At 41.3% G+C, this 26797-nt stretch overlaps 1 protein-coding gene across 5 annotated transcripts in view; it reads left to right on the top strand.

The window, feature by feature from the left end:
- TMEM87B (transmembrane protein 87B) overlaps positions 1–26797 on the top strand; it is a 61804-nt gene that overhangs the window by 2638 nt on the left and 32369 nt on the right. For 4 of the 5 annotated variants that reach the window (XM_008008379.3, XM_073023158.1, XM_073023159.1 and 1 more), the window contains exons 2-8: positions 1821–1881; positions 6264–6355; positions 9358–9489; positions 17004–17054; positions 19249–19339; positions 23072–23133; positions 23350–23533. In XM_008008379.3, the coding sequence (XP_008006570.1) occupies positions 1821–1881; positions 6264–6355; positions 9358–9489; positions 17004–17054; positions 19249–19339; positions 23072–23133; positions 23350–23533 (673 nt within the window). Of the gene's footprint in view, position 1; positions 1284–1820; positions 1882–6263; positions 6356–9357; positions 9490–17003; positions 17055–19248; positions 19340–23071; positions 23134–23349; positions 23534–26797 lie in introns of those variants that run through there. The other variant, XM_073023160.1, reaches the window with a different exon arrangement.

The raw sequence follows: 26797 nt of genomic DNA, 5'->3' as shown, positions 1-26797 counted from the left end.
AAGAAGAGGAGGGGAGCAGTGCAGCAGCAGTGCAGGAAATTTGTGGTGTTTCTGCTACATGAAGCTTCTGGCAGGGTTGTTAGAGGGACTTAGGTCACCACAAACCTTCCATGCCTGAGCTTGGCCCTGAGCCCGAGGCCAGAAGCCTCAAACTCAAGGACGTGTGTTGGCCAAGGCAAGTCATGTCATTGAGTACAGTGAGCTAGGTTCAGGACTGGAGGGGGTAGTGAGGAATGCTGTGGACTACAGATTGCATGCCCATTCTGAAGAGGGCAAGTGCCATTTGGCTTCAGCTTACTCTGTGCATACGCTCTAGCAGAGTGGGCACAGAATTGCCACAGCTCCTTGTTTTTTTAAGTGAAACTGGAGTCCATATTTTTATTATGTCAATTAAAAAGTTTAAAAAAGGCCTCTTGTGGACTCAATCAATCCTATTTATAGGTTGGATTAGGCCTCCAGACTCCCAGTAGCTACTTCAGGATGTGAATGAGGGAGCCATTGAAAGATCTTAGACATAATGCTAATCACTATGGCTGCTACCTAAAGATGAATTATAGGATCAGATCTAGAGGTAGAAGTACCCATTAAGCTATTGTGGAAATTAGGCAGGAAATGCAGAGAACCTAAATTGGGGCAGTAGTGACAGAGATGGAGAGGAAGAACTGAATTTGATAAGTGTTTGTGAGATAAAGTAGGCATGCCTTGGGGATTGGGTGATGGAAGTGGGGAACTGGAAGGAGCCATGGCTTGGGTGACTGTAGATGGTACCACCTCCAAACAAGGTGGACAGCATAGGAAAAGTTGGTGAGCAGAGAGGAGTGTGTCTGGTTTAAAACAGGCTTGTCTGTTGGACGTTCCCTAGTGGACATGTCCTTTAGGCAGTTGGGTATTTGGATCTGGAGCTCAAAGGAGGGATGCAAGTTGGGAATTTTATTGTTGTTGTTGAAACTGTGTTGGGCAGGGGGAAGGGGTTACCACTTGTCCTGTCAGTGTTTTGTTTTTTTTAAATTTCTAATCACTTGTACATTTAACACAGTCTGTAACTGCAGGATTTTTATTCTTGAGGAGAGAAGACATGAAGACATTAAACAACTAATCAATTACTTGATTTAAGTTGTGGAAAGGTTGTGAAGAAGAAAGGGTGCTGGAGATTATATAAGGGAGGGCCTGGCCTGATATGGGCCACAATGGAAGAATTCCTGCAGAACAGGCTTTTGAGCTGGGCTTTGAAGGGTGAGAAGGATCCAACTAGATGAACAAAGAGTGAAAGGAAGGATTTTTAAGTAAGTTTTTCAGGTTGACCACTAATCCTGAGGGCAGGAAAGAATATCATGCTTTTCAGGAACTGGAAAGTTGAGAGGTGGGCAGGCCTTGATTATTCAGGGTCTTGTAGGCTACAGTATGAATTCTGGTCTGTTGTAATTGCACTGGTAAACCATAACGACTTGGAGCTGGGAGAGGGGGACAGTTCCTTATCAAAAGTACATTCAAATTGACACCAGGAGAGCAGCTTGCAAATGCAGGCAGTTCATGTCATGTCTGAGCAGTACTAATCCTGCAATGGCAGCATCTTTTACCTCTTGTGTGTCACTGGCCCTAAGTCTGCTAGAGGCCGGAGCTCTCCTGATCCTCAGGGTAACTGCAGAAAGTAGAATCATGACAAGGTTTTAAGCAAGTTAGTGATGTGATCAGATTTACATTAAAAAAATACTCTTGTCAGAGAAAGGAGTGCAAGGATTAGAACTCTATATGTTGTGGGGTAAAACACTTGCAAAAAAAACTTTCTCACAAGATCTTTCTGTGTTTGTTTTTCATTTTAGAAATCAGGACCTTTGATATTTAGGAAAACTATGTTTAACTCTACAGATATCAAGTTATCTGGTAAGTATAATGAAACAATAAAATACTAGACTGGGGGCGGTGGCTCACGCCTGTAATCCTGGCACTTTGGGAGGCCAAGTCGGGCAGATCACAAGGTCAGGAGTTCAGGACCAGCCTGGCCAACATAGTGAAAACCCGTCTCTATTAAAAATACAAAAAAAGTTAGCCGGGCGTGGTGGTGGGCGCCTGTAGTCCCAGCTACTTGGGAGGCTGAGGCAGGAAAATCACTTGAACCTGGGAGGCAGAGGTTGCAGTGAACTGAGATCGCACCACTGCACTCCAGCCTGGGTGACACGGTGAGACTCTGTCTCAAAAACAAATGGAATAATAAAATATATATATATATATAAAAACAAATAACATGTAATATAAACAAATGCATTCATGTAAATGAATATAACATATATAATAAACTAAGCAAATGCTTTGTTTTTAAGTAGTTCTAGCATTTTAAGGTTTTGTTTTGTTTCAGTCAGGACTTGGTTATTTACAATAATGGAAGCCGGGCGCCGTGGCTCACGCCTGTAATCCCAGCACTTTGGGAGGCCGAGGCAGGCGGATCACGAGGTCAGGAGATCCAGACCATCCTGGCTAACATGGTGAAACCCCGTCTCTACTAAAAATATAAAAAATCAGCCAGGCGTGGTGGCGGGTGCCTGTAGTCCCAGCTACTTGGGAGGCTGAGGCAGGAGAATGGTATGAACCCAGGAGGCGGAGCTTGCGGTGAGCCGAGATCACGCCACTGCACTCCAGCCTGGGCAACAGTGAGACTCTGTCTCACAAAAAAACAAAACAAAACAAAAACAAAATACAATAATGGATTTTTCTTTTTTTTTGCTTGAGACGGAGTCTTTCTCTGTCACCCAGGCTGGAGTGCAATGGCACGATCTTGGCTCACTGCAACCCCGCCTCCCAGGTTCAAGTGATTCTCCTGCCTCAGCCTCCGTAGTAGCTGAGATTACAGCTGAACGCCACCACACCCGGCTAATTTTTGTATTTTTGGTAGAGATGGGGTTTCACCGTGTTGGCCAGGCTGGTCTCGAACTGCTGACCCCAGGTAATCCACCCACCTCAGCCTCCCAAAGTGCTGGGATTACAGGCATGAGCCACTGTGCGTGGCCCACAAGAATGGATTTTTCTGATCCTCTTACAGAAAACGTAATATGAATCATTTTATGAAAATTATAATTAAAGTCTAATAAGCAAAAAAGCATTTGGTTTTTGTGAAATTTGACTGAGTCTCAGATTTTTAAAACTGGATAAATTGTTTTTATGAATATATGAAATGTCATGATTATGATAAACCCATTATGGCCTTGAAAATTTTCAAAATGTACATATCCTTGTAAGAAGTAAAAATTGCTAGATAACATTTTAATTAGAGTTTTAAGGTTGATAAAAGTTAGAATATTCATTAGGTAGGGACTGTCTTTTCTGTGTCAGTACTGATATACCAGAACTACCAAGGTTTTTTAAGAATTTCACTGGATTTACATTGGATCGTATTCCCTGTGGCCCAATTCCTCTTATTGTTTCCAGTAACCTAACTAGGAAAATTGGTTGCAGAGTTAAAGTCTCAGGATAAGGAGCAGTTTTTTGCTGGCTAGAGCAAACTGGCGTCTACAGGATCCAAAGCCATGCCTCTTTCCTCTTTCACGTAACAGATCATGCTCTGCTCATTTGTTGGGGGCGATTCTGCCTGTTATGGGTCTTTCCTGAGGGAAGTCAGGCTAGCCAGCAGCTAGAAAGCAGAGGTGGTTTAAAGCAGCTCTGTAATATCAATCATCAGAGGTGATAAGAGCTTGGTGAGAGGAAACTGAAGTCCAAGGTGAGTGAGAAAAAAATTTTGGCATCTGTTTATTTAATGAATTCATGTCTCAAAGTCTAGACAAAGAGGATTTAAAAGAAACTCAGTCTGGTGCTGACAAAAAGTTATATGGGAAAAAAAAAGTAATGTCAGCCACTGACACAGAATGTGATTTTAAAAAATCATTATACATGCCTGAGATCAACCTATGGGTAGACTACAATCAAGACATTGTTATTAACTTATCTAGAGAAAGGATGGGACAGCATGAGGGATTTAAGAGCATAATAAAACTAGGGTTGAGTTAGGCAAATGCTGATCATGTCCATCAGCATTGTTGGGAGAGAGGTTTTCTTGAACCGTGACCACAGCTATGACACGGGACTGGCAGGTGTGGATATAGCATCCACCTGAGCCTCTTTGTTCTGGTGCCATGCTCACCAAATCACCTTCTCATCCGTATTGGGCCTCCAGGGAGGCATGTTGAAGGGAAAGAGTTGATCATTACTAGTCCAGTTTACAGTTTCTGTTCATTGGAAGTGAGTAATTGAGCATTCTTATTTGTACATCTGCCATCGGGAAAGGGTGAGATGAGAATCTGTGTTTTCACAGAGCCAGATTTTAGTGCTTATAAAGGTAACGACTGGTCCCTTGGATATATGTCCATGCCATATGGGAGATCAGATATCTGGCTTTTTAAAGGCAACCTCTTTTCTGCTGTCTCATTCAAGTCATGTGGAGCCTGTGCTAAAAAAATCTCTCAGTGTAATTCACCATATTAACAGAATATAAGAAATGTACCATATGATCATCTCAAAGTATACAGAAAAAGCATTTGAAAAAAATTCAACACCCATTCATGATAGAAACTCTAAGAAAGTTAGAAATAGAAGGAAACTTCCTCAACCTGATAAAGGGCATCTATGAAAAATCTGTAGCAAACATCATACTGTCAGTTCTCCCCAGATTGATCTATAAATTCAGTTTAATCCCAATCAAAATCCAAGCAGGCCTCTTGTTTGTTTGGTCGGTCAAGATCGTGAATTTTACATTCTTGAGTGCTAGAGGACGTTGTAGTCCTTTAACAGCTTTGTTCTAGCAGACATTTAAGTTCTTCGTGGGTCTGTTTGATGCTTTCCAGTTTTCTTGTTAAGTTCTTTTGCAGTAGCCTTTTGTCTAGGGCAAGCTTAGCAGTACTTCTGTGGTGTGGTCTTTCTGCTTGTCTTCCAAATACCTGGTATATTTACTGAGGCCTCTCCAATCTGACTAGTGGAAACTCCAATAGTTCCCAGCTCTGTGTGAGCTCTGAGAATTGTTGGGCTTCCCACACATGAGCAGGCTGCCCTTCAGCCAGAAGCTCCAGGGTATCACTAAGCAGACTTCTCTTTCTCTTTCTCTATGTAGCTTCCATCTCTTGAGTACTGTCCCCCAGAAAATCTACCAGCCTCAGTCTCTTGAACTTGAATCTCTGGTCTCAGTTTGGTTTCACTCTTTGTCATTATCAGCCTTTGAGATGACTCCCAGTGATCCTTGCTTCCTATTATTCATGATCTTGTGTAGTCCTCTAACACATTTTATCAGAGTTGGTCTGAGTGACTGATAGAGCGTGGTGGAAATAATGGCACATCCCTTCTGAGGCTAAGTTATAAAAGATACTGTGGCTGCATCTTTGCTCTCTCTCTAATCACTCACTCTGGGGTAAGCTGGCTGCCATGTCGTGAGGACGTTCCCAACAGAGCTCTCCTTAACTCCAGACTTAATGCTTTTCAGTCGGCCTATTCATATCACCCTCTTACCTGGATCATTCGAAAGAAAGGCCAAACTCCTCAGCAGGGCGTAAGACCTCATGAATTTCCCCTGGCACCTCTTCTCCAGCTTCAACTCTTTCTCCTTTCCCCAGCCTGTGTTCTAAGCATAGCAGACTATTTTCAGGGGTCACACTCATGCCATGCCTTCACTCAGCCTGGGCATTTACATGTATGGTCCACCCTTGTCTTCACCTGGCTAACTCCTGCTCTTCCTTCAAGTTACAGGTCTCCTCCTCCACCTAGCTTACCCAGAACCCATTCTTCATGCTCTCCTGGGCTATGATAGGTGACCTGCTCAGTGCTGCCTTGACTGTTCACAGCCTCTGCGACTACTGAAAGTGCCTGTTTAGTTGTTAAAACTCTGCTCCAGTACCTCTTAAGTCAGAGACAGGCATTGTTCTCGTTTACTGTCATAGCTCTTCCTGGCACGCAGGATGGGGCTCACTCAGTATATTTTGAATGAATATGTAAGCGAGAAAAATGTTTGAGAGTGAAATAAGCAGTGACTTAGCATATCAGGCCACTCAGTTTATTTAATATTAGACTTATAGATGAAATGAGCAGAATTACAGCAGCTTTTGGTTAACTATAACAATTTAATGAATTTTATCTGTCTCATTTTACACTGACCTTTTGGAGAAATTAGGTAATGTTTTACTCATTGTTACATTAAAGTAGCCTGTTTTTAATTGCATTCTCAAAACCTTAAGTTTATATTAGAGTGTATGTATTATTCATGTAAAACGAGACTTTCTTTTTCTAAACAGTTAAGTCATTCCATTGTTCGGGGCCTGTGAAGTTTACCATAGTGTGGCATTTGAAGTATCATACCTGTCACAATGAGTATTCTAATCTGGAAGTAAGTAAAACACAAGTTTTTAATGTATATAAAGCTATGAAGGAAAATTATGAGTATGAAGATTTATTAGCTCATCAAGTGAGGAAGCTAGAAATAGAGATTATAGTTTTAGAAGTGCCACAGATCAATTTTGGGACTTATGGCAATAAACCAAGTTACGTGCTGAGAAGACTACAAGCGTTTAGTTGCCTTGTATGTTATGAAAAATGTTAGTAAATGTTTAAATTCAGGCTCGTAGGAGTCATTGATAAAGATGCTGTACATACGAATAAATGCTTAATTTGCGAAAGAAGTGTAAATGTTTCACTTTTAAAAAAAATTCTAGGGAACCTAGAACTGTACTGAGTACAAGTAGATTTAGTGAGCACAAGTAGATCGCAGAAAGAGGTGAGGAGAAGAAAAGAGGTATCTGGGGAAAGGCAGAGGAGACTGAGAGAGAAGGAGAAAGTGGCTGTGCCGAGGAAGGCTTTTCCTGCCCCTGGCTCTGGAGCCTGGGTTTCTGCCTCCTGGGATGTGCACTGGGCTCTCAGCAAGGTGTTTCTCTTCATGATTCTCATGATGGTTGCTTGGGATTGTTTCCTTTTCAGATTCTCTGTTACCTGTTTGGCTTCTACCTTGAATAATATATGGGTTTCCATATTTTTATTTTTTTAATTATATATGTATATATGCATATACCTATACCTATACATATATATGTACATATCCCTGTACATGTATATGCATATACATATAAATACATATGAGATCTCTCTTTGTCACCCAGGCTGGAGTACAGTGGTGCAATCATGGCTCACTCCAGCCTTGAACTCCTGGGCTCAAGCGACCCTCCTGGCAGGTTGCCTCAGGTAGTCTCCAGAGTCTCTGGGATTATAGACGTGAGCCATTGTGGCTGGCTTTCTATATTTTCATTAGTATTATATTTCTGTTTGGATTGAACCATGCCGTTTTCCTTGAACACTGCCTTTTTGGCTTTATCTCTAAATATTTTACACCTTCACACTAAATACTTCAGTGTAAATTTCCTAAGAACAGAGATACTCATTTATGTTTTTCACAGCATAATTATAGAATTCAAATTTAACACTGATACGATGCTATTATATATAAACCTTATTAAAATTTTGCAGCGGGGCAGGGTGGCTCGCTCCTGTAATTCCTGCACTTTGGGAAGCTGAAGTGAGAGGATTACTTGAGCCCAGGAGTTAAAGACCAGCCTGGGCAACAAGTGAGACCCTGTCTCTACAAAAAATTAAAAAATTAGCCAGGCACAGTGGCATGTGCCTATAGTCCCAGCTGTTCGGGAGGCTCAGGCCAGAGGATCCCTTGAGTCCGGGAGTTCAAAGTTGCAGTGTGCTGTGATTGCACCACTGCACTCCAGCGTGGGAGACAGTGAGACCTTGTCTTCAAAAAAAAAAAAAAAAAAAAAAAAAATTCACCAGTGTCCCAATATTGTCTTTTTCTTTTTTTTTTGGGACAGAGTCTCGCTCTGTCACCCAGGCTGGAATGCAGTGGTGCGATCTCAGCTCACTGCAACCTCCGCCTCCCGGGCTCAAGTGATTCTCCTGCCTCATCCTCCTGAGAAGCTGGGATTACAAGCACGTGCCACCACTCCCAGCTAATTTTTGTATTTGTAGTAGAGATGGGGTGTCACCATGTTTCCCAGGCTGGTCTTGAACTCCTGACCTCAGGTGATCCACCCGCCTCCGCCTCCCAAGGTGCTGGGATTACAGGTGTGAACCACCGCGCCCGGCCCAATATTGTCTTTTTTAGCAGGCCCCTCTGCACACACACACCCCACCCCCCATACAGGAACCAATTCAGGTTCACATTTCATTTCCTTTCCTTGTTTTTGTTTTTAGTTCCTGATAATCTGGATTTTCCCCCCTTTTTGGTGTGTCATGGCGTTGATAGTTTTGAAGTGTACGAACTATTTATTTTTGCAAAATGCCCCTCAATTTGAATATTTCTGATGTTTACTCATGATCAGATTCAAGTTACATATTTTTGGCAGGAACACCACAGAATACTGATTTGTCTCATTTTTGGTGATGTTAATTTGGTCAGTTGGTCAAGGAGGTGTCTGCAAGATTTTTCCATTCCAAAGTTATTACTTTTCTCTTTGTTATTAACAACAACTTTTGAGGAAATACTTTTGAAACTATGTAAATATCTTGTAGTTTTCATCAAACCTTCAGCCACTTGTTTTAGCATCCTTTCATGATTCTTGCCTGATGAGTCAGTCATTACTATGCTGATTGCTGAATGGTGATTTTCTAGTTCCATACTTTCTTCTTCATTTATTAACATTCTACTGTAAGGATGCACTCCCTGTACTCCCCTAACCAATCTGTCTTACCTGTCAGTCATCAGGTTGGACTCATTATTTTTACTTTGTTATATAGGTTATAATCTATTACTGTTTTTATTTATTTTGCTCAAATTGTCCCATATTTGGTCTGTGGGAGCCAACTCCACTTTTTTTTGATGACTGGGAGCTGCCATTAAGGAACCTGGTTCATTCATCCCTTCAAGGATGCCAGGAACCTCAGGTAGTTGTGTAAATGAGCGCCTCCTCTGCACTCAGCTACCTTTGCTGTATCTTACTGTTTGCTTTCTCTTTTGTAGTTGAATGCTGCTTTCTTTCTCTGTAAAATCTCTTACACATGGGATAAAATACAAGTAGCCCCAGAACAAAGTATGTTTTATTTCTCTGGGAACTATTTCCTTGTACTATCTTTGTCAATTTTCTTACTGTAAGTATGCTTGTGTCGTGTGTTACTGTATCTGAACACACTGGAATGGCTAAAAGATTATGATTATCTCAATTATATTAAAATTATATTCAAAACAGTTTTTATTTGGTATTTTATTCTACCTCATATTTCCAGGTATTTCAAACTGAATATAACTTTTGGTATTATTTAGACATTAACTTTTATATATATTCTAGGATAAGAAGTGTGGGAATAAATTATAACATAGAATTTTACCTTATATAGGAGCTGCTCCAGAAACATAAACTTAGTGTTGATGAAGACTTTTGTCATTATTTGAAGAATGACAACTGTTGGACAACAAAAAATGAGAATTTAGATTGCAACAGTGATTCACAGGTGTTTCCCTCTTTGAATGTGAGTATCTGACTTGCCATGTTGAAATAAAGTTTATTTTATTCCCAGTGAATACAAGTATCAGCTGAAGTAATGTTTTATCAGAATTTTGATAAAGGTGGTATCTGACTTGCCATGTTAAAATAAAGTTTATTTTATTCCCAGTGAATACAAGTATCAACGGAAGTACTGTTTTTCGGGATTTTGATAAAGGTGGTTAACTTGTAAATTTTTAGGTTTAGTTTGTGTGTATAGTATACGTAAGAAGTAAGATACTTGGCTGGGCGCAGTGACTCACAGCTGTAATCCCAGCACTTTGGGAGACTGAGGTGGGTGGATTACCTGAGGTCAGGAGTTTGAGACCAGCCTGGTGAAAGCCCATCTCTACTAAAAATGCAAAAATTAGCTGGGTGTGGTGGCGTGTGCCCATAGTCCCAGCTACTCGGGTGGCTGAGGCATGAGAATTGCTTGAACCTGTGAGGAGGAGATTGCATTGAGCCATGATTGCGCCGCTGCACTCCAGCCTGGGCGACAGAGCGAGACTCCATCTCAAAAAAAGAAAGATAGGATACTGATACCATCGTTCCATTTCCTTGCAACTTATTTTGGCAACATCCTTGCAAGGGTCTTTTATATCTGCTACCTCCAATTTATCTCTCACTCTTCCTTCTGTCAGCTGCAGTCAGACCTTTGCATCCATCATCCCATCAAAACAGCTCTAGTCAGCTCACAGTGACTTCCATGTTGTTAAATCCAATGGTCTGTTCCTCTTACCAGAAGTCTTGACTTATCAGCTTTTGACACACGTCAACACTACCTCCTCCTTTATGCCTTTTCTCCCTCCCAGTGTGGGAGCTTAGATTCTAAAATGATTAACAGCAGTCGTCTGGGCGTGGTGGCTCAGCCTATAATCCCAGCACTTTGGGAGGCTGAGGTGGGTGGATCACTTGAGGTCAGGAGTTCTAGACCAGCCTAGCCAACATGGTGAAACCCCGTCTCTACTTAAAATGCAAAAAATTAGCTGGGCGTGGTGGTGTGCACCTGTAGTCCCAGCTACTCGGGAGCCTGAGGCAGGAGAATCACTTGAACCCAGGAGGCAGAGGTTGCAGTGACCCGAGATCGTACCATTGCACTCCAGACTGGGGGACAAGCGTGAGACTTGGTCTCAAAAAAAAAAACCCAGCAGTCAGCCGTGGGTAGTGAGATTATGGGGCCTTTAAATTTATTTTTTGTTCTTTTGTACATTCTGAAGTAAAAATGTCTTTAGTAAAAGTTTTAAAGGAGTTCTCTTTAAAATGTGTTGAAATATAATAAACACAGAAAAGTACACATCAGTGTACCCCTCAATGAATTTTTAAAAGGCTGGGCGCGGTGGCTGATGCCCGTAATCCCAGCACTTTGGGAGGCCGAGGCGGGTGGATCATGAGGTCAGGAGATCGAGAGCATCCTGGCTAACACAGTGAAACTTCATCTCTACTACACATACAAAAAATTAGCCCGGCTTGGTGTCGGGCGCCTGTAGTCCCAGCTACTTGGGAGTTTGAGACAGGAGAATGGTGTGAACCCAGGAGGCGGAGCTTGCAGTGAGCCGAGATCGCGACACTGTACTCCAGCCTGGGCGACAGAGCGAGACTATGTCTCAAAAAAATGAACAAACAACAAAAAACTGAGCACAGTCGTGTAGACCCTGATGAATTGTAGAACATTTTAGCACCTAGAACTCCCTTTTAGTTCCTAACACTTTCCCTGCCAGTGGCAACATTATCCTCATTAAGGAGTAAGTTTTATTTTTATTTTTTAACTTTTATTTTCAGGGGTACATGTGCAGGTTTGTTATATCATAAACTCATGTCACAGGAATTTGTTGTACATATTTATGTGACCTAGGTACTAAATTTAGTACCCAATAGTTATATTTTCTGCTCCTCTACCTCCTCCCAACCTTCACCCTTAAGTAGGCCCCTCTTTGTGTCTGCTGTTCCCCTCTTTGTGTCTGCTGTTCCCCTCTTTGTGTCTGCTGTTCCCCTCTTTGTGTCTGCTGTTCCCCTCTTTGTGTCTGCTGTTCCCCCTTCTGTATCCGCTGTTCCCCTCTTTGTGTCCACTGTTCCCCTCTTTGTATCCGCTGTTCCCCTCTTTGTGTCCGTTCTCTCATCATTTAGCTCCCCTTTATAAGTGAGAATATGCGGTATTTGGTTTTCTGTTCCTGTGTTTGCTAAGGAAAATGTCTTCCAGCTCCATCCATGTCCCTGCAAGGGACACGATCTCCTTTTTTATGTCTGCATATTACTCCATGACGTATATCTACCACATTTTCTTTATCCAGTCTACCATTGATGGGAATTTAGGTTGATTCCATATCTTTGGCAATGTGAATGGTGCTGCAGTGAACATCTGTGTGCATGTGTGTTTATGACAGAACGGTTTATATTCCTTTGGGTATATACCCAGTAGTGGGATTGCTGTGTCAAGTGGTAGTTCTGTTTTCAGCTCTTGGAGGAATTGCCACACTGCTTTCCACAATGGTTGAACCAATTTGTACTCCCACCAGCAGTGTATAAGCATTCCTTTTTCTCCACAACCTTGCCAGCATCTGTTATTTTTTGGCTTTTTAATAATAGCCATTCTGACTGGTGTGAGATGGTATCTCATTGTGGTTTTGATTTGCATTTCTCTGATGATCAGTGATATTGAACTTTTTAAAATATGCTCGTTGGCCGTATTATGTCTTCCTTTGAAAAGTGTCTGGTCATGTCCTTTGCCCACTTAAAAATTTTTTTTTGTTTTTTTTCTTGTAAATTTGTTTAAGTTCCTTATAGACGCCAGATAATAGACCTTTGTCAGATGCATAGCTTGCAAGTATTTTCTCCCATTCCATAGGTTGTCTTTTTACTCTGTTGATAGTTTCTTTTGCTGTGCGGAAACTCTTTAGTTTAGTTAGATCCTATTTGTCAATTTTTGCTTTTGTTGCGACTGCTTTTGGCAACTTTGTCATGAAATCGTCACCTGTTCCTACATCCAGAATGGTATTGTCTAGGTTGTCTTCCAGGGTTTTCATAGTTTTAAGTTTTACATTTAACTCTTTAATCCATCTTGAGTTGATTTTTGTGTATGATGTAAGCGTAGGGTCCAGTTTCAATCTTCTGCATATGGCTAGCCAGTTATTCTAGCACCATTTATTGAATAGGGAGTCTTTCCCCATTGTTTGTTTTTGTCAACTTTATTAAAGGCCAAATTATTATAGGTGTTCACCCATATTTCTGGGCTCTCTATTCTGTTCCACTGGTTTGTGTGTCTGTCTGTTTTTTTACCAGTACCATGCTGTTTTGGTTACTATAGCCCTGTGGTATAGTTTGAAGTCAGGTAGTCAATAGGAGTCAGGTAGCCTCCAGCTTTGTGCATTTTGGTTAGGATTGCCTTGGCTACTCAGGCTCTCTTCTGGGTCCATATGAATTTTAAAATAGTATTTTTTAGTTTTGTGAAAAATGTCATTGGTAGCTTAATGAGAATAGCATTGAATCTGTAAACTGCTTTGGGCAGCAGGGCCATTTTAACAGTATTAATTCTTCATATCCATGAGCATTGAACATCTTTTTTGTTTTTGTTTCTTGAGACAGAGTCTCGCTCTGTCACCCAGGGTGGAGTGCAGTGGCGCAATCTCCACTCACTGCAACCTCTGCCTCCCGGGTTCATGCCATTCTCCTATCTCAGCTTCCTGAGTAGCTGGGACTACAGGCGCTTGCCACCACACCCGGCTAATGTTTTCTATTTTTTTTTTTTTTAGTACAGACGGGGTTTCACTGTGCTAGCCAGGATGGTCTCGATCTCCTGACCTCATGATGCACCCGCCTTGGCCACCCAAAGTGCTGGGATTACATGCATGAGCCACCGCGCCCGGCCGAACATGGAACATCTTTCCATTTGTTTGTGTCATCTCTGATTTCTTTGAGCAGTGTTTTCTCATTGTAGAGATCATTCACCTCCCTGGTTAGCTGTATTCCTATGGGATTGCACCGTTCCCCCGCCCCCCACCCCGTTCCATCATCCAGGCTGGAGTGCAGTTGTGCAGTCTTGGCTTATTGCAACCTCTGCCCTCCAGGTTCAAGCAGTTCTCCTGCCTCAGCCTCCTGAGTAGCTGGGATTACAGGCACCTGCCACCATGTCCAGCTAATTTTTATATATATGTTTTTTTAGTAGAGGTGGGGTTTCACCATGTTGGCCAGGCTGCTCTCAAACTCCTGACCTTAAGTGATCCTCCCACCTTGGCCTCCCAAAGTGCTGGAATTACAGGAGTAAGCCACCATGCCCAGCTGCTAGTGATTCTTATATGTTGATTTTGTATCCCGAAACTTTGCTGAAGTTGCTTATCAGCTCAAGGAGCTTTCAGGCAGAGAGTATGGGGTTTTCTAGATATATAATCATGTTGTCTGCAAACAGGGATAGTTTGACTGCCTCTCTTCCTATTTGGGTGCCCTTTATTTCTTTCTCTTACTTGATTGCTCTGGCCAGGACTTCCAATACCATGTTGAATAGGAGTGGTGAGAGAGGGCATCTTTGTCTTGTGCCTGATGTCAAGGAAAATGCTTCCAGCTTTTGCCCATTCAGTATGATGTTGGCTATGAGTTTGTCATAGATGGCTCTTACTATTTTGAGGTCTGTTCCCTCAATGCCTAGTTTATTGAGAGTTTTTAACATGAAAGGATGTTGTATTTTATTGAAAGCCTTTTCTGTATCTATTGAGCTGATCATGTGGTTTTTGTCTTTAATTCTGTTTATGTAATAAATGGTGTTTATTGATTTGCATGTGTTGGACCTACCTTGCATTCCAGGGGTAAAGCCTACTTGATCACGGTAGATTAACTTTTTGATGTGCTGCTGGATTTGGTTTGCTAGTATTTTGTTGAGGATTTTTGCATCAATGTTCATCAAAGATATTGGCCTGAAGCCTTCTTTTGTCATGTCTCTGCTATGTTTTGGTATCAGAATAATACTGGCCTTATAGAATGAGTTGGGGAGGAGTCCCTCCTCAATTTTTTGGAATAGTTTCAGTAGGAATGGTACCAGCTCTTCTTTGTACTTCTAGTAGAATTTAGCTGTGAATTCATCTGGTCTTGGGCCTTTTTTTGGTGTAGGCTATTTCCATTTCAGAGTTTCTTATTGGTCTGTTCAGGGAATCAATTTCTTCCTGGTTTAGTCTTGGGAGGGTGTATGTGTCCAGTAATTTATCCATTCTAAATTTTCTAGTTTGTGTGCATAGAGGTGTTGATAGTATTTTCTGATGGTTATTTGTATTTCTGTGGGGTTAGTGGTAACATTCCTTTTGTCATTTCTAATTAAGTTTATTGGATCCTCTGTCTTTTCTTCTTTATTAGCCTACCTGGCAGTCTATCTTATTAATTTTTTCAAAAAAACAGCTCCTGGATTCATTGATCTTTCGAATGGTTTTTCATGTCTCAGTCTCCTTTAGTTCAGCTCTGATTTTGGTTATTTCTTGTCTTCTGCTAGCTTTGAGGTTGGTTTGCTCTTGCTTCACTAGTTCTTTTAGTTGTGATGTTAGGTTGTTAATTAATTTGAGATCTTTATAACTCTTCTTTTTTTTTTTTTTTTTTTTTTTGGAGACAGAGTCTCACTCTGTTGCCCAGGCTGGAGGGCAGTGGCGCGATCTCGGCTCACTCCACCTCCCAGGTTCAAGCAGTTCTCCTGCCTCAGCCTCCCGAGTAGCTGGGATTACAGGCACTCACCACCACACCCAGCTAAGTTTTGTATTTTTAGTAGACACGAGGTTTCGCCATGTTGGCCAGGCTGGTCTCGAACTCCTGACCTCAGGTGATCCACCTGCCTCAGCCTCCCAAAGTACTGGCATTACAGGTGTGAGCCACCGTGCCCAGTCAAGATCTTTTTAACTTTTCAATGTGGGCGTATAAATTTCCCTCTTCACATTGCCTTAGCTATGTCCCAGAGATTCTGGTATGTTGTATCTTTGTTCTCATTAGTTTCAAAGAACTTCTTGATTTTTGCCTTAATTTCATTATTCACCCACAAGTCATTCAGGAGCAGGTTGTTTAATATCCATGCAATTGTATGGTTTTGAAAGATTTTCTTAATCTTGATTTCCAATTTTATTGTTATGGTCTGAGAGAGTGGTTGGTATGATTTTGGTTCTTTTGCATTTTCTGAGCATTGTTTTATTTCTGATTGGCTGATTTTAGAGTATGTGCCATGAAGAGATGAGAAGAGTGTATATTCTGTTATTTTTGGGTGAAGAGTTCTGTAGATGTCTATCAGCTCCATTTGATCCAGTGTTGAGTTCAGGTCCTGAATATCTTTGTTAATTTTATGCCTCAGTGATCTGTCTAATACTTTCAGTTGGATGTTGAAGTCTCTCACTGTTATTGTGTGGGAGTGTAAGTCTCTTTAAACATCTCTAAGAACTTGCTTTATGAATCTGGGTACCCCTGTGTTGGGTGTGTATGTATTTAAGATAGTTAAGTCTTCTCGTTGAATTGAACCCTTTATGACTACATAATGCCCTTCTTTGTCTTTTTTGATCTTTGTTGGTTTAATGTCTGTTTTGTCTGAAATTAGGCCTGCAACCTCTGCTTTTTTTGTTTTCCATTTGCTTGATAGATTTTTCTCCAACCCTTTATTTTGAGCCTTTGGGTGTCATTGCATGTAAGATGGGTCTCTTGAAGATGGCAAACCGTTGGGTCTTGCTTCTTTATCCAGCTTAATATTCTGTGCCTTTTAATTGAGGCTTTTAGCATTGATATTGTGGTCAGCTGGTTATTATGCAGACTCATTTGTGTGGTTACTTTATAGTGGTAAAGTATAAAATGGCTGGTAATGTTTTTTCCATATTTAGTGCTTCTTTCAGGAGCTCTTGTAAGGCAGGTCTGAATGAATTCCCTCAGCATTTGCCTGTCTAAAAAGTGTCTTATTTCCCCTTCACTTATGAGGCTTAGTTTGGCTGGACATAAAATTCTTGGTTGGAATTTCTTTTCTTTAAGAATGTATAGGCCTCCAATTCTCCTTGTAGGGTTTCTGTCAAGAGGCTTGGTGTTAATCTGATGGGCTTTCCTTTGTGGGTGACCTGACCTTTCTTTCTAGGTGCCTTTAACATTTTTCTTCATTTTGACCTTGGAGAATCTGATGATTTATGTGTCTTGGGGATGATCTTCTTGTAAAGTGTCTTGTGGGGGTTCTTTGCATTTCCTGAATTTGAATGTTGGCCCCTCTGGCTAGGTTGGGGAAGTTCTCATGGATGATACACTGAAATAGGTTTTTCACCTTGCTTCCATTCTCCCATCTCTTTCAGGAGCATCAGTGAGTCATAGGTTCAGTCTCTTTATATAATAGGGGTAATTTTTCAAAAGCAGAACTTTGTTACTTGTGTCTGGGATACAGTGAGATTTGTTCTTTGATGTTTAGCTTTTAATTTTTCATTTTTCTTCTAACATTTTTTTTTCTTAATTATTAAAACAACTTTTCTCCGTAGAAATGCAGCAGTGTAAAATAGCATTATTTACTCTTTTTTCCAGAATAAAGAACTAATAAATATCAGAAATGTTTCAAACCAGGAAAGATCAACGGTAAGCAGTTTGATTTGTCTTTAAATCAAATATACGTTAAGTTATTGTAAGACTGAAAAAGGTTGCTAATGGATAAACACTTAGACAGTGATGTATAGTAGGGTTATTAGAATTATAGAAGGAAAAGGAAACATTATTTAAAACCGTATGTTTTCAGGCCAGGTGCAGTGGCTCCTGCTTGCAATCCCAGCACTTTTGGAGGCTGAGGCAGGTAGATTGCTTAAGGCCAGGAGTTTGAGACCAGCCTGGCCAACATGACAAAGCCTCATCTCTACTAAAAATATAACAATTAGCCAGGCATGGTGGTACATACCTGTAATCCCAGCTACTTGGGAGGCTGAGGCATGAGAGTAGAGTCACTTGAACCTGGGAGGTGGAGGTTGCAGCGAGCTGAAATTGCACCACTAAACTTCAGCCTGGGTGACAGAGCAAGACTCTGTCTCAAAAAAAAAGTTTTCTTATATATGTCTTTATGAATTTTGTATATACTGTTTCTATCTTTGTCTAAAAATATTCTTAAAGCAATTGAAGATGAATTTCTATGCAGCCTTTCTTTTCTTTAAAAAATGAAATTCTTCCTCTAAATGTCAAGACAGCACAGCAATGGGCTGTGCTTGTCATTAAGGATTTAAAGAAATAGAAACCATGAATGTAGCATGTGGGAGGGAAATTTTGGCATTTCGGGGAGTTACTAAAAGTCAGAAGACTGAGTAAGAGGTTGAAAGGGTTGGGAGTTATGTGTAGGGACTGAAAGCAGGGTTGGGAGAGCTTAATGTTTGCTTTTATACTATGACTCTTCATGTTTTCTCTTCAGCCATCTTTAAGAAGTCTGATAATGGAAAGGCACTTGTTCTGCAGTGGCCAGGACAAACTTTGTACAAAATCTGTCATATGATGAGAAGTAGGAAATGAAAGAAATGGATAGGAAATATTCAGGAAAGTGGAGTATAAAAAGTGTGGTCCAGTTTTGGGAGGGCATTGGAGAATTTACAAGCATTACAGTGGGAAGTTTTATTCCTTAGTGGAATTGCAAGTAACATAGTGCCTTAAGAAATTTGAATCATTTAGCTTATGTACTTAATCTGAGTCATTTCTGACAATGTTATCTAACTTCCTCTTCCCCCAATTCAATTTAAAAACCACACATTAGGCGGGGTGTGGTGGCGGGTGCCTGGAATCCCAGCTACTCAGAGGCTGAGGCACAAGAATTGCTTGAACCCAGGAGGCTGAGGTTGCAGTGAGCCAAGATCGCACTACTGCACTCCAGCCTGGGCGACAGAGCAAGACTCCATCTCAATAAATAAATTAATAAAAACCACACGTTTAAATAAAACAAAATGTTTGATAATATTAGGATAAAATATGAGAAGAGTAATAGTAGAAAAGAAAGGTTGTTTTTGAGACATAGTCTCGCTCTGTCACCTAGGCTTGTGTGCAGTGGTATGATCTCAGCTCACTGCAACCTCCACTTCCCGGGTTCAAGCAATTCTTCTGCCTCAGCCTCCTAAGTAGCTGGGACTACAGGTGCCTACCACCACGCCTGGCAAATTTTTGTATTTTTAGTAGAGACAGGGTTTTGCCACATTCGCCAGGCTGGTTTCAAACTCCTGTGCTCAAGTGATCCACCCGCTTTGGCCTCCCAAAGTGCTGGGATTACAGGTGTGAGTCACCCTGCTCACCCTAGAAAAAGTTTTTTATTGATAATATTAAACAATATATAGAATGGTAATATTAGAGGGAACCTGTAAAAATGTAAAAGATAGAAAACATTGAAGAATGAGAAAAGCTTCTTTCCTCCTTTACCTTTTTAGGTCTGGGAGGATGGTGTCTAAAAAATAAGAGAAATAGCTATCCTTCCACTGCCTGCCATTCCTTTTCTGTTGTGTGTGTGTGTGTGTGTGTGTGTGTGTGTGTGTTTAAAAGAAACCCAATACAGCTGGGCACAGTGGCTCACACCTGTAATCCCAGCACTTTGGGAGGCCAAAGCAGGAGGATCACATGAGGTCAGGAGTTTGAGACCAGCCTGGGCAATATGGTGAGACCCCCAATCTCGAAGAAAAAAAAAAAAAAGAAAAAAAATTTTTAGAAAGTAACCCGATTCAATTATTTTAAAATATGGCAAAAAGTTGTTCGGCTATATTATATAGCAATTTGTTGAAAATAACATGAAGAATTTTTTTAACCTCTATTTCAGGATGTGGTAGCCAGAACACAAAAAGATGGGTTTCATATCTTTATTGTTTCCATTAAAACGGAGAATACAGATGCAAGCTGGAATTTGAATGGTATAGTTAAACTACATGCATGTTTACTATCTGCATTTTCTGTATTTTGTATTTTTGTCACTGACCTGAGTCAACATTCTCTGTTTCAAATACATCATTCAAAAATGAATTTCTGTTAATCATACATTTATTTTAGATACTTAAAATGTAACATTAAGCTCTCTTAATGATACTATTTATTTTTTAATAGATTGAAATTTTTACCGTGTTAAGATACATTTTTAAAATTTCAAACTTCAGGCTGAGCGTGGTGGCTCAAGCCTGTAATCCCAGCACTTTGGGAGGCCGAGACGGGCGGATCACAAGGTCAGGAGATCGAGACCATCGTGGCTAACATGGTGAAACCCCGTCTCTACTAAAAAATACAAAAAACTAGCCAGGCGAGGTGGCGGGCGCCTGTAGTCCCAGCTACTCGGGAGGCTGAGGCAGGAGAATGGCGTAAACCCAGGAGGCGGAGCTTGCAGTGAGCTGAGATCCGGCCACTGCACTCCAGCCTGGGCGACAGAGAGAGCCTCTGTCTCAAAAAAAAAAAAAAATTTCAAACTTCATAGTGGGATATAAAATTCCCCATTCTTTCAGATTAAAAAAATGTTTTAACATGTAGAAATGTGTAGGCAACATTTTAGTTGTATTTCAAGTAGGTTATGTTCTCTGTTTCTTGAAAATGGCCATCATCAGGGATTTAAGATTTTTATTATTTGACAAATTTTATTTTAAAGGATCTGTCTGTAGCCCAGGAGTAGAAGCAGCATATCTGCCAGCATGTGGCTTCTATGGTCTGTGAGGCACCCCCACCACTGTAAGTTAGACCCTCTGTGCCTTGTTAAGCTGTGGTTCCTTAGTGCCACAAAAGTAGACTTAAAGCAATAAGCAGTTTTCAAGAGAATGAATGTTTTCACGTATTCTAGAATCACTTTGGCTGATGTTTTCCGTAGTGGGTGTCTGCTGGGCCATCAGCATGTGAGGGCCCTGGGGATTTGATACTGTTCTGATTCAGCCAGTCAGCAGGCAGAAACCAATCAGGTGAGGTAGGCATTGCTGCAGAGGAGGCACGGTCTGGTGTACTGCATGGCCCTTGGAGGGAAGCTGGCAAGGTGGCTGCTCTGGAAGAGTATGAGGTAAGGCTTCCTTCTGGAGATGGCATCATGAGCCAGACTGTGCCAATTAGAGGGAGCAGGGACCCTGATACCATTCTGTCACCTAGCTGTCTTAGTCTGTTTGTGCTGCTATAATAGAATACTTGACACTGGGTAATTTATAAAGAACAGAAATTTATTTCCCCACAGTTCTGGAGGCTGGGATGTCTAAGACTAAGGTGCCAGCAAGTTTGGTGTCTGGTTAGGGGCCCCGGTGTCTGCTTCCAAGATGGCAGCTTAAACGATGTGTTCTCACATGGCAGAAAGGATGGAAGGGCAGGAAGCACAACAGGGGACAACCAGTCTGCCCTCACAGGGTGGAGGCAGAAGAGCAAAGAAAGGCCTAAGCTAGTTCCCTCCAGGCCTTTCGTAAGGCATTAATCTATTGCTGAGGACAGAGCCCTCATGACTTAATCACTTCCCAAAAGTCCTCACTTCTTAATACCACCTCAGTGGGTGTGAAGCTTTAATGAATTTTTGAGGACATTCAGACCATAGAACTAGCCTTGTGCCTGCTTCTTTTCCAGGCATTGTGTCTTTTCCCCTGACACCAGCGGGCAGTTTCGAGTCCCCGCTAATTAGTAGCTGGAGCTGTTGCTGAGCACTGCATGTTTTGCACTGTACTTGGCACTTGGTTTATTATTGCTGTCTCAGACAAAACTCAACCTAGATTTGTGAGTTTGGTAATTTATTCCAAGTTATGACAAGGAAGAAGGTCCCAGTGAGATCAGTGAATTAGCAAGGGGGCCAGTCTGAGTTCTTGTTTGGTAGCTGGGACTACTGTGCTCTTGTGTGTGACCAGATTTGGCACAAGTTTTTAGAATAGTGTGGATACAAATAAAGGTATCTCTTTTATTCTTTTTTTTGTAAATTGACAATTATTATGATATAAATGTATGGGGTACAAAGTGATGTTATAATCTAGAAATACAGTGTGGAATAATTAAATCAAACTAGTTAACATATTCTTCACCCCAAATGCTTAACATTTTTTGTGGTGAGAACATTTGAAATGTACTCCTAGCAATTTTGAAACATACAGTACTCTATTAACTTCACCATGCTGTGCAGTGGAACTCAAAAGAAAAAACTTATTCCTCTTGTCTGAGATTTTTTTTTATCCTTGGACCATCATCTGCCCATGCCTCCTACCCCCCAGCCTCTGTACCCACCATTCTGCTCTCGTTTTACAAGTTTGATTGCTTTAGATTCCACATATAAGTGAAAATGTGCAGTATTTGTCTTTCTGTGCCTGACTCATTTCACTCAGCACGATGTTTTCCAGTTCCATCCATGTTGTTGCAAATGACAGAATTTTCTTCTTTTTAAAGACTGAATAGTATTTCATTGTGTATGTATAGACATTTTCTTCATCCAGTCATCTGTTGATGGACACTTACATTGATGCCATAACTTAGCTGCTGTTCATACTGCTGCAGTGAACATGCGGGTGCAGACAGCTTTTTGACAAACTGATTTTAGATCTTTTGGATAAATAGTAAAGTGAGATTACTGGACTATATGGTAATTCTGTTTTTATTTTCTGAGAACCTTCCATACTGTTTTTTATAATAGCTGTACTAATTGACATTTTCACCAACAGTGTGCAAAGCATCCCTTTTCTCCACATCTTCATCAGCACTTACTGTCTTTCATCTTTTTGATAAAACTCATTCTGACAGGTGTGAAATGATATTAGGGTTTTAATTTGCATTTCTCTAATGACTAGTGATGTTGAGCATTTTTCATATATTAATATCTGTTGCTCATTGATATGTATTATTTTGAGAAATGTCTATTTAGGTCCCTTGCCTTTTTTTTTTTTTTCCTTCCTTGAGACAAGAACTCACTCTTGCCCAGGCTGGAGTACAGTGGCATGATCTCAGCTCACTGCAACCTCCACCTCCCGGGTTCAAGTGATTCTCCTGCCTCAGCTTCTCAAGTAGCTGGGATTACAGGTGCATGCCACCACACCTGGCTAATTTTTCTGTTTTTAGTTGAGACAGGGTTTCACCGTGTTGGTCAGGCTGGTCTCAATCTCCTGACCTCAAGTGATCCGCCCACCTTGGCCTCCCAAAGTGCTGGGATTACAGGTGTGAGCTGTCACGCCTGGCCCCTTGCCCATTCTTTTAACTGAGTTTTTTGTTTTCTTGCTATTGAGTTGTTTGAGCTTATATATTTTGGATATTAACTCCTTCTTGGATATATGGCTTGCAAATTTTATCTCCCGGTCTTAAGTTGTCTATGTCTACTGTTGTTTCCTTTGCTGCAAAGAAGCTTTTTATATTGATGTAATCCCATTTGTCTATTTTTGCTTTTGTTGCCTGTGCTTTTGGGATCAAATCCAAAAAATCATTGCTCAGACCGGTATTGTGTAGTGTTCTCCCTATGTTTTCTTCTAGCAGTTTTAGAGTTTTTGGTCTTACAGTGAAGGTATCTTGGTAAGGTTACATAATCAAACAATTACTAATTGTCCAATACCATGTATGTGCTACATTTGTTAGTGTGGTTTGTTATTCTTGGAGCCTTCTGGGAAATGAACTTACATTTAAAGACTTAAGACTGACAATTAACTCTCTCTTCTTCTCTATCCCAGTTTCTCTTTCTATGATTGGGCCTCATGGATATATCTCTGCATCAGATTGGCCCCTAATGATTGTGAGTATTTCTCGTCATTTTTTCATTTTTAAAAAATGAATTTTATACCCTAAGAGCTTTGTGGCAGTAATTCCTCAGTAGTTAATGCTTTGACATATCCTCTCTTTCTGGTTCCAGAGTGACTGGAAAATGAAGGGTTGGCTACTTGAATGTAGAAGTGCCAGCTTCCAAATGATCAAAAGGCTTCACTGACTAAAATTGCTTCTCTCCCTGCAGTTTTACATGGTGATGTGTATTGTTTATATATTCTATGGCATACTCTGGCTGATGTGGTCTGCCTGTTATTGGAAAGACATATTAAGAATCCAGTTCTGGATTGCAGCTGTTATTTTCCTGGGAATGCTTGAAAAAGCAGTTTTTTATAGTGAATACCAAAACATCAGCAACACTGGACTGTCAAGTAAGTTTTCTGACTGTCTGTAAATACAGTATGATCTAAGAGTTCCCCAGCATTTATGAGCAGAGCGGTGGGAGGCCCCCCTCTGAACAGTGGTTTGGAAACAGGCATATTATAGATGAAGAGAAGGAAAGCCAAGAAAAGAATGTCAGAGTAGGCCTCTGATCTGGCCGAGCATGTGTCTTCTCTTTGTTATGTCTTCCTTCTTGCTAACTTTCCCCTCACTTTCCTCCTGGGAAAAATAAAAGTCCCATTTCCTAAGGTTCAACTTGGATTAAAACAGCACAAAGTTCTGGACAGGGAGACTTCAGGTGCTGTCAATCCTGTTAACATATTTCTCCTTCCCCCTACATCTTCTTTTCCTTCTCCTTCAAAAAAGAAAAGAAAGGAAATTGGCCATAGGGAGTAAAATCAGGGGTGCTGGAATGGATGGTGCCTGCAGCCTCCTTGTGCTCTCCCCACCTCGTTACTCCCGCAGAGATCTTCATATGACCAGTGGAGGCACCATCACAGTTTACAGAGTGGAGTATGTGAAGCAGGGAGGCCGTACAGCTGGGCATCCTCAGATGTGTGCCCCAGACTTCTAGAAAGTAGATTTCAGGCCAGAGAAGTAGAGGTACAACTCTCCCACCGAACCCTTGGAAAGAGAGTGCTCAAAGGGGTTGAAGGTGCTGGAGAGTGTACTTCTGAGTGACCAGTTACAAATGGTCTTGATGCAGATTTGCAAAGGGCATGGTTTTGTCTGTGATTGATTCACTGATTGATTGACAGTCTGTTGCCCGGATTGGAGTGCATGGGTATGATTTTGGCTCACTGCAGCCTTGACCTCCAGGCCCAAATGATCTGCCCACCTCAGCCTCTGGAGTAGCTGGCACTATGTATCTGTTACTTATTTTAAAATACTCTAGAAAAAAAAAGGAATTGAACTATAGATGAAACAAATTTGCCATAATGTTGCTAATTATTGAAGCTGCATGATGGGTACATGGGAAATCATTATATTGCTTTCTCTCTTTTGGGGAATATTTGAAATTTCCCCAGATAAAAAGTTTAAAAGGACAGGTACCAAAGAACAAAGAAAGGACAGACATCCAGGATGCATATTAGAAATATTGCTACTCTGTATGAAGTTTTTTATGGTGTTTGTGTGCGCGTGCGTGCGTGCGTGCATGTGTGCATGCTCTAAACCAGATGATGAAGGAAGGGTAGGTCTGCTGCTTAGAATTGAAGCATTCCGGAACGTAGAGAAGGCAGTTCTGATGCTTTGCTGTCAGTGGTGGTGATCTCTTGTTTGGTGAGGGTAAAGGGTGGCATGCACTTTAGTGTGGAGCAGCGAAAACCTGAGATCCATGAAGAGATGAGAGGCCATTTGCCATCCTCAGGGAATCTAGGCTGTCCAAGATGGCACTGGAGGACTTGGAAGAGACACCCAGACCGCTGTCAGGGTCTTTGAGGAGTCCTGTCCAATCGGAGAGGTGAGCAGGAACTGAGGTCCTTTCTAATTTTCCCAGGTGGGATTTCTGGGACAGGGGCTTTATTGCCTAGCATTGATCTTGAAGCATCAAATTTAGAAAAATCATTAGAAGGATGAGAAGCATTGATTGTTAGGACCCGACATGGGTACATTAAGAATAGATCATGTCAGACTAATTTTTTTGTTTTGGGATGCTAGATTGACAGTTAGGAAGATGTTGTGAACTTGGTATAGCTGACTTCTTCAAGGCATTTGACAAGGCCTCTCGTGACTTCTTGTGGACAAGATGAGCTGAAAATGGGTGGTGGAGCCATGTCTAAAGAGTTCATGGAAATAATCACTGGTCAGTCTAGACCTGTGCTGTTTTCTGTGGTAGCCACAAGCCACATCTGGGTACTTAAGTAAAATTAAATTAAATTAAAAATTAAGTTCCTCAGTTATTCTGGCTGCATCTCAAGTGCTCAGTAACCACAGGTGACAAGTGACTGCTGTATTATTGGACAGCACAGAGGTAGACCACTTCCATCATTGCAAAAGGGTCTGTGGGACAGCACCCATCTGGAGCAATGGTTCTCATCCCTAGTTTTGCATCAGCATCACTTGAAGAACTTTAAAATGGTACCAGTGCCAGAGATTCTGATTAGGGCAGACCTAGGAATTGGGGCTGTGTAGAGGCTTCCAGGTGATTCTAATATGCATCTAGGATTGAGAACCATTGAGCTAGGAGGCTTTGAATGGCGTCTCTCTCAGATTTTAGACCTTGTTGCTGGTTTATTCTTGTTGCGAATCTGTTGGTTTGTTCAACTAACATTTATTGTGTGACTATGTAGACAGCATTCTCTTAAATTTTGTGGATGATGTGAGGCCGGCCAGGGTCGTAAATACTTTGAGGCATAGAGAATCATTTTAGATAGACCTTTTTCACTTGAAGATACATGATGAGAGGCAAGAGAGTTGACATGATGAATAGAACGGTGAAATTTAATGGGTAAGATCTTGAACTTAGGTTTAGAGTACAGCTTGCAAAAATACCAATGGAAAAGTTTTAAAACGAATTTAAAAATTGAAGCTGATGAAAAGCACACTCAACATAGGCAATAATAGGGTGGTTGCCTCCCAGAAGCTCCCACAACCTTATATTGCAGCGGGAGCCTGGAAGGAGTTGAGAATCTTGCTGTACAGGTCACACTGTACCAGAAAGGTTGTAGTCACATTACCTCAAGAGGAGTATAGACAGCCTGTGGAAGGATTGACAGCACACGCATCCCTCAACATTTGTGATCATAAACCCCTTCTTCACATTCTGCACTCTTTTGCAGAGCTCATCCATTGTTTTCCTCCTGAAGCTTTCTCTCCCGTGGAGCTCTCTTATCCTGAGCTACAGACATAGTTTACCAGTCCCTCCTTTGTTCCGTTGTTTATTGTTGTTGACTTCCCACTGCCCTTAACATCGAGTCCAGACTCCATGACGGGGGCTCCAAACTGCACAACTGGTCCCTGCCTTTATGACCAGCCTCTTTTCTTGACATCTACCATTACACTGTCTGCTGTAGGCATAATGAACTTACTTCTTGCAACATAGTTTGGTTTTCCTCTTTTCTTCTCTGTGCCTTTGCACGTGCTGTGTTCTTTGCTTTGTTATCCCCCACCCCCCAAAACTTAACTCCTACTTAGCCTTCAATTTCTGACTTAGATGTCACTTTTTCTGAGTTTTTCGGGACCCAATTCTAGCTCCCCCAGGTGTAGAGTAGGTGTATCCAGTCACCTACTAAATAGCTGCTCAATGCCTTGCA

This window comes from Chlorocebus sabaeus, chromosome 14, assembly GCF_047675955.1.
Source record: "Chlorocebus sabaeus isolate Y175 chromosome 14, mChlSab1.0.hap1, whole genome shotgun sequence".
NCBI lineage: Eukaryota > Metazoa > Chordata > Mammalia > Primates > Cercopithecidae > Chlorocebus > Chlorocebus sabaeus.
The sequence above is the reverse complement of the archived record's forward strand: the minus strand, read 5'-3'. Positions and strand labels throughout refer to the sequence as shown.